General features: G+C 37.6%; 4 protein-coding genes across 4 annotated transcripts; 3 read left to right on the forward strand and 1 right to left on the reverse strand.

Annotated features, from left to right (window-relative positions):
* Window positions 1-115: 115 nt before the first annotated feature.
* RHIMIDRAFT_240934 (briggsae CBR-PCM-1 protein) lies at window positions 116-1,177 on the forward strand (the record flags this gene model as incomplete). Its single annotated transcript, XM_023609484.1, has 8 exons — window positions 116-134; window positions 189-279; window positions 330-404; window positions 452-510; window positions 562-614; window positions 684-853; window positions 908-973; window positions 1,027-1,177. 8 exons carry the CDS (start codon window positions 116-118, stop codon window positions 1,175-1,177), a joined length of 684 nt encoding a protein of 227 aa, XP_023462771.1.
* A 163-nt stretch (window positions 1,178-1,340) lies between these two features.
* RHIMIDRAFT_52103 (uncharacterized protein) lies at window positions 1,341-3,347 on the forward strand. Its single transcript, XM_023615362.1, has 6 exons — window positions 1,341-1,385; window positions 1,458-1,852; window positions 1,924-2,094; window positions 2,146-2,175; window positions 2,236-2,367; window positions 2,418-3,347. The coding sequence occupies exons 2-6, from the start codon at window positions 1,590-1,592 to the stop codon at window positions 3,175-3,177; spliced, it is 1,356 nt and encodes a 451-aa protein (XP_023462772.1). The 5' UTR covers window positions 1,341-1,385; window positions 1,458-1,589; the 3' UTR covers window positions 3,178-3,347.
* Window positions 3,348-3,636: 289 nt separating this feature from the next.
* Window positions 3,637-5,737, reverse strand: RHIMIDRAFT_294595 (uncharacterized protein). The gene is made up of 5 exons (XM_023614102.1): window positions 5,207-5,737; window positions 5,009-5,141; window positions 4,812-4,954; window positions 4,621-4,746; window positions 3,637-4,564 (listed from the first exon to the last, which is right to left on the reverse strand). The coding sequence occupies exons 1-5, from the start codon at window positions 5,663-5,665 to the stop codon at window positions 3,896-3,898; spliced, it is 1,530 nt and encodes a 509-aa protein (XP_023462773.1). The 5' UTR covers window positions 5,666-5,737; the 3' UTR covers window positions 3,637-3,895.
* Window positions 5,738-6,393: 656 nt separating this feature from the next.
* Window positions 6,394-6,759, forward strand: RHIMIDRAFT_240937 (uncharacterized protein; the record flags this gene model as incomplete). The annotated part of the gene is made up of 2 exons (XM_023609485.1): window positions 6,394-6,547; window positions 6,608-6,759. 2 exons carry the CDS (start codon window positions 6,394-6,396, stop codon window positions 6,757-6,759), a joined length of 306 nt encoding a protein of 101 aa, XP_023462774.1.
* Window positions 6,760-7,388: the final 629 nt, after the last annotated feature.

Below are 7,388 nucleotides of genomic sequence, written 5' to 3' on the forward strand. Positions count from 1 at the left end.
AAAAAAAAAAGAATACGAGCCATATATAAATTCAGAGAGGGGACTGTCTGAAAAAATAACGTCATTCATGCAAACTTTAACCTTGCTTTGTGTATTTCTTTCTCATTTCGCAATCATGGCTTGGAGATGTTCAGGTATTTATGTAAAACAAGTGTTGTAAATATGATTCTAATCCAAAAGAAATATAGCCGAAACAAATCTTGAACTAGTCAAGAACTTATTTGACTCACGTATAATAACAAAGGAAAGAGTATTCGCAGCTATGAAGGCTATTGACAGGTATTATTAGAAAAAAAAAAAAAGACATAAGGATTAACCTTTTTTTTTAGAAAGGATTATTCTCCCAAGTACCCATACGAAGACAGTCCTCAGTCGATTGGATATGGTGCGACCATATCTGCGCCGTAAGCTTCTTTAGACACAGTTACATATGCGTAGATTAACAAGATAGACATATGCATGGATATGCCTTGGACAAGTTGGAACCCTTTCTCCAGCCTGGCATGAAAGGTAAAGAGACAATCACAATTCTATTCCTTTGTTAAGTCTTTGTCAATAAAGCATTGGACATTGGATCTGGATCTGGATATTTGACAGCTTGTATGGCTGCTATGGTAATAACAAGATCATTGTTTAACATGCACAAACTAATCATATATATATATATATATATATATATAAAGGTTGGAGAGACAGGACGAGTGGTTGGTGTTGAGCATATTCCAGAATTAGTCGAATCTTCAAAGCGTAATGTCCAAAAGAGCCACAGTGACTGGTTGGAGTCTGGCCAAGTCAAGCTTGTCGAAGGAGATGGACGACTTGGATATCCATCCGATGCGCCCTATGACTGCATGTAATATATAAATACTATATTTTTACTTCAATTCAAATACTAAATTATATATAGCCATGTTGGTGCCGCGACTCCAAGTACACCACAAGCACTCATCGATCAATTAAAATCGCCCGGAAGGTAAAGACACTGAACAGATCAAACATGATGATAACCCCTCCAAAAAAAAATAGACTATTTATTCCCGTAGGAAAGTACTCGCAATCCATCATCATCTATGACAAGGATAAGGATGGAAATGTTCACGAAACCAAGTTTTTGGACGTACAATATGTGCCATTGACGGATGCAAAGGCGCAAAGAAGCTTCCATCACCTCGGATAAGAAAATAACCGATAGCAAGAATGGATAAATGTTTAACATCTCTTTTTGTGCTTTTAAAAAAATAAAATAAAAAAAAGCTCTTTCTTTCCCTTTTTCATTGTTGTAGAACACCATTTTTTCTTTGTAAAGTGATAGAAGGATGGACCAGAATCAACTCAGGAAAAGAGTGAGAACCACGCGAGCTTGTGTCTATTGTCGAAAGAAGAAGGTGCGTGTGTTTGAGGTCCCCTTTTGGGAAAATATGGAGAGAGAAAGGGGGTAATTAATGCATTTAAAATAGATAAAGTGTGATGGCCGTCATCCCACGTGTTCAAACTGTCTTCAGCTTCAATTGAATTGTGTGTATGCAGAGAGCAAGAAGAGAGGACCACGTAAAGGATATGTACAAACATTGGAGGAAAGACTTACAGAAATGGAAAAAAGATTGACGACCAATAACGGATTGATAATGCCTTCTACCAGTTTATCACCCATTCAACCTAGTTTTTCAACGATACATAACGATATGGAGTACGATCTTCCATCAAAAGAGATAGTAGATCATCTTGTGGATATATTCTTTAAGCATATCAATGCCTTTTTACCATTTGTGCATCGTTCTATCTTGAAGAAGAGTATCCAAGAAGGGACGATATCACGTCCATTATTATATAGTGTATTAGCAACCAGCTCTAGGTAAGATTTCATCATTGGAGAAAGATCACGCCACATATACACACACTCGCTAAAGACACAACTTATTTTAGATTTTCAGATCATCCTTCCATTCGTACAGACCCGCCTTATCTGGCATGCGAGCGATTTGCTAAAAAAGCATTGTCTCTAGTCGACGCTAGTACTCTACAGCCAACCATGAGTAACATACAGTTCTGGGGCATTATGTCTTTTCTGGAATATGGGCGCGCATCGGGAACAATGTAACTTAATATTTGAAAAAATGGAAATTAAGTTAATCTGTCTTTTTATAGGTCGTGGGTTTACGGAGGATTAGCTGTGAGGTAAATATACAACATACACTTTACAAGAAAGAGAGGCTTTTAACAAGAGCGAAATATTAGATTTTGTCAAGAATTGGGATATCATAAAGAAGAAATACAGAGTACACCGGTCGTCGGAAAGGACGGGTCTGTTGACGCCTTTGAAATGGCAATGCGACGACGCATATACTGGAGCTGTCTTGTTCTTGATAAGTAATGTGTGACACAAGTTATATATTTCGTAAATCTTATTTCTATCTTAGAATGGCCAGCGCAGGCACACATCGACCTCAATGCATTGAAAGGTCCGACTGTGATGCTCGTCCATCCAGTTTTGCAGAAAACATCTTACTTCGCGACCCAGAACTTCATACAAACATCCAGGGAAAACCGATCCAGGAGGATTCATTACTGAGTGCCAGTGTTTATTACATGAGTTGTTTAGAAAAGTTTGGAGAGGTCAATCGGTACATGAACAGAATAAGCAACAATAAGCTGAGATCCATCGTATGGCCGCCGATCGCTGAGCATCGAAACCTTGATAATCAACTTCGTGCATGGCAAGAGAGCTTGCCTGAAAAGTTCAAATTTACACAAAGCAATCTAGAGCATCATCAGACGTCTGCAAGTGCTCAGAATTTAACCACTTGGCTTTCGTCGCATGCCCTGTGGTGTTCTAGTATGATGATGTTGCATAGAGGCAGTTTAGCTTACTTTGATATATCACACCAAGTTGGAGAAGAAATGTATAGGCGTATACAGGCGAGTGTTGAGACTTGTCATATGTGTGTGGATGCAGCGATGGGCGTCTTTGGCGCCATGAAGGATCTCTGCCATTATAACGTTCTGCCCTATAACGGATACTCTGCCTATATCTTTGCAACCGCACTCATGACATCTGCCTTTTCACAGACTCAGGAAGATCGTGAAAAGAGTAGCAGAGGCTTACAGATATTATATGAACTTATTGAAGTAGGTTGTCACGTAAAAGAAGCATTTCATATATTCACCTTTTTTTTATGAAAGGGACTCTCCCCATACTGGCAAATGTGTGAAAAACTAGCAAAGGCAACCAAGGAATTACTGATAAATCACAAGAGATTATATGGGAATAGTCTATACAACAGCTATGAGAACCACAGAATTGATATGATGCCAACCATGGAAAACTCAGCATCTCTGTATTCTTCACAGCATTATTACGTGACTGGAGACAATAACGGTTTTAATCCAGAGATATATAATCAGCATACATCTATATTATCATCAGCATTAAATTCTCAAGAGAATAGCATAGACTTCAACAGCATTGAGTTCTTGTTTGATACTGAATTATTTGGTCAAGTTGTTCTTGGTTCAGGAAATGCAAATGCTCATAATCTGTCCAATGTACCCATTTCATAAAGCAAAACATTACTATTTCAAATGTGTTTATAGCAGAATAAAACATATGTATAAAAAGAAAACTTTATTAGATAGGAAGGTCATCTTTGACATTCCAAATGCCTGTGTTTCTTTCAATGTAAATATTTCGTTTATTATCAAAAGTGTATAAATGTGTATGTATGTTTATAGTTTAGTTCCATAAAATAATTAGCTTCATATATAAATAAAACAGGAAATATCTTTCCGCTATTAAGCACATAGTAAAAAAAAAAGGGTAGTCCATTTAAAGACTGGATCACCCTTCAAGGAATCTTAAAAGGAGTATATAAATGCGTATATATATATCTTGGGGTTATCATGTACTTGAATTACTTACTGCAGTTGGAGGTTTTAATGCAGATGAACGCTTAGCGAGCATACTTCTTAATCTTAATGTGGAACCAGGTCCACGTTGTGAAGGAGGTTTTAGTAGTGATTTCTTTCCAGCGTCGGGTATAGCAGAAGAATCTGATGTTCCTGTTGCTGTTGATGTTGATGGAGTAGTAATCTTTTTCTGCTGGGAAGTGGTAGAAGATGTATTGGTGACGACAGCTGTTGCATTTGTCACTGCCACGTGAGATGCGATAGTGGTAGATACGTTCTTACCAGGTGATATAGGTGAGGTAACTGGCTTGGTCGAATGCTGAGTTACAGATGTTGTCCTAACACGTGGTAGACCAATATTTGCCTTAACGGGTGTCAGCCGAGGACCCGCTGACTGGCGGTATGGTTTTTTATTGGAGGCTGCAGTAGGAGTTGGTGGGAGCACAGGAGACGGGATTGAACTTTCTTTGGCAGTCTCATTAAATTTAGTAGCAATCGAAGGTGTTCTGTTATGTCTTGATGTCTTTGAAGATGCCGTACTTTCGTTAGATAGACTATATCTCATGCTGGCTGTCTTCGTCTGCCCGGAGCTCGATGGCGTTATGTTTGAATTACTGGATCGATCATCATATAAAGACAGGCGTGCAGTAGGAGTTGCTGACTATTTATGTGCATGTGAATAAGCATATGAATGTATTTGGTCATCATGCAACTTACATTTTTCGCTAATGAACTATCTTCTCTATCCAAGATGGCGATGATATTTTCGCCGTTTATCAGAAGTGGTGCATTCCTTGTATAAGTCTTCCAAAGTGTTACACCTTCTCTGATCTTTTCTCCTAGCTAAAAGAGAGAGAGACAAAAGTTATTATCAACTTCCCATTTAAGACAATATGCTTGTAGATTACAGTTTTAATTTCATCCAAGTTATTTCTTCTCCTTGCGCTTCTCATCAATATATTTCTTCTCTTCATGTTGCTTTTAGCAGATAAGGAAATCGTTTTGGCGATATCAAGATCAACGTAAGCTTTTTGGAGTACCTCATAGTCATCTAGAACGAGTTCATTAGTATGTAATATAAAAAAGACTGCATAAGATTGTTTACCTGTTGTACCAATGGTAGAAAAGAACTTTCCGGAATCCAGTTCCAATTCCCTCAATAGATTATCTAATTTCCTCAAGATATGCTTCGTATCAGGCTTGTATCTGATTCTGGTCGTGGATAATCTAGCATTACTCTATGTAATCACATGTATGCCAAAAAGTAAATCATCTTGTTTAATATATAAAAAAAGGTTCTTACAGCTCGCTTCTCTGTTGAACTGACAGTGTCCACTCCGTTACTACTCGTGCTTGTGGTCGAAGGTCGACGAATAAAAGATACTTTACTATTTACGTTATTGTTGTTGTAAATACTTGTTGCAGACTTGATGGCTGAATCAAGACATGCTTCAGCATTCATCAATAAACTTTCCTTTGCAGAATTAGATAAGCCAAGGTCTTTCAGCATGGCTTCTATCTGGGCAGTAGTTGATTCAACAGTAGCAATGGCTTGGTTTGTAAGTTCAAGCTGGGCTAGTAATTCGTTCAATTCGGCAGTCTTTAGGGTCAAAATAGACCGTAAATTCATAACTGTCTGTGTGCCTTCATCAAGCCTTGCTAGAAGCATGGCAACTGCATTGTCATTCGTAGATTGTTGTTGTTGTTCTTTTATGGGTGCAGGTGCTGAAGCAAGTAATTGTGAATCAACATTGACATCCATATCGTTAAGATAATTTGCACCTGAGAAAAAAAAAAGAAGGGAAACAGATAAAAAAGGTTTATATCAAGCGAGCGTCGGAGAATAAAATTATATTTTCATTTTGCGCATCAATGTTTTGCCTACGAGAGGCTTTATTCATTGTGTTCAAACTTGACAACATTTTAAACTTTCTCCTTTTTTTCTCCCATTTTTTAAAAGCAAGATAGGATCAACTAAAGATCACTTGACGCGCAACTATGATGGTACTTTATATATTAGTATTCTACATAAAAATATCACGATATATATATAACTGAATCATAGCTTTGGAAGGACACAAAGACTTAATTGTTTTTGGCGCAAATATTGTCACTTTGCAAAAATTAAATGTTCGTTACTAAAAAATAAAATTCACTTTGCTAAAATTAAATGGCACTTTGCCAAGGAGCTTTGTCATAATAAGTTAAATCAAATTGACCAGAAAAAAAGATATAAACTTAAGACTTTAATACCGATTAATTTCTTCTCTTTTTTAAAAAACGAGTAATGACAACTACTTTCTTTTACGAAGATGGACAGGAAAATATCTACACCGAACAAGGAATAAAAGTGCTTGATCCTATGGAGGATATTTTAACACAGACCACAAATCCTAACATTGTTTTTGGGCTATTACCAATCAAGGTGCCTATTTAGCAACCCGCAAATATATTGAAGATAACAATGTGAAAAAAAGCGATAATATAAAGATGAAGGCTATCACTAAAGCAAACTCAAAGCGGGCTACTACCTACAATGAGTACAACGATATGACAAGAGAGAAGTTCATAGATCGAATGCTCGAAAGTTCTGAGGAAAAAGGAAGAATACCTCGATTCGCGAAGGAGTTTGACATCGAAACTCGTACTGTCCGACGATGGTGAGAGCATTACTAAGAAACAAAAGTGCCATATAAACTATCAGAGAAGAGGACTGGCCGTAAAAGCTCCTTCACATTTGAACACAAGGAGTACATTCGAAATCTACTTGACAAGGACTCTCAGCTTTACACTGAAGATATTATTGACAATTTATCTAAACAGTTTACTGGGCTTTACACTTCAGACGCAACTTAACCAACATTTGAGGAACAATATGCTCGTGACCGTTAAGAGACGTACATTTGAACCCGAATTTAGAAACTCTGCCGACAATCTACAAACAAGATATGAATGGTTTATGAAATAGAAAGATTCTGGTTTAGATTTTACAAAAAACTGTGTCTTTATTGATGAAGCTGGATTTCATATTAATTTGACGAACAACTAAGCCAGATCTGACATTGGAACGCCCGCCATAGTAAAGACACAAAAAAGTAAAGCCCTATCACATACAGTCGTTGGTGCTATACGATTAAACAGTCTTTTATTTACAATTAAAGCCTCAAGTGGGCGCACGATAATAATATATCTTCTTCGCCCGAGGCAGATCAAAAAAGAATGAAGAATTGGTAACTAAAAAACCCTTATGAGACCAAGGGTAAAAAAGTTATTGAAGGAATGATGTTGGGGCAAGTGTAAGATACACTAGTGAGGACAACGAGGGAGCCAATTGAGAAGCTTTTGCCCAAGGTGTGGGGGCGAAGAAGGTGAACACTTCTGATGATGGAGGTAGTCAAGTTCATGAAGAAGAGCGCATATAGCTGGCCAACGAATGGTCCATGGGAGAGCGGCTTGAAAGGAGCGTGGTTTCTTCAAAGGTAGCA

Source organism: Rhizopus microsporus (genome assembly GCF_002708625.1).
Source record: "Rhizopus microsporus ATCC 52813 unplaced genomic scaffold scaffold_19, whole genome shotgun sequence".
Taxonomy (NCBI): Eukaryota; Fungi; Mucoromycota; class Mucoromycetes; order Mucorales; family Rhizopodaceae; genus Rhizopus; species Rhizopus microsporus.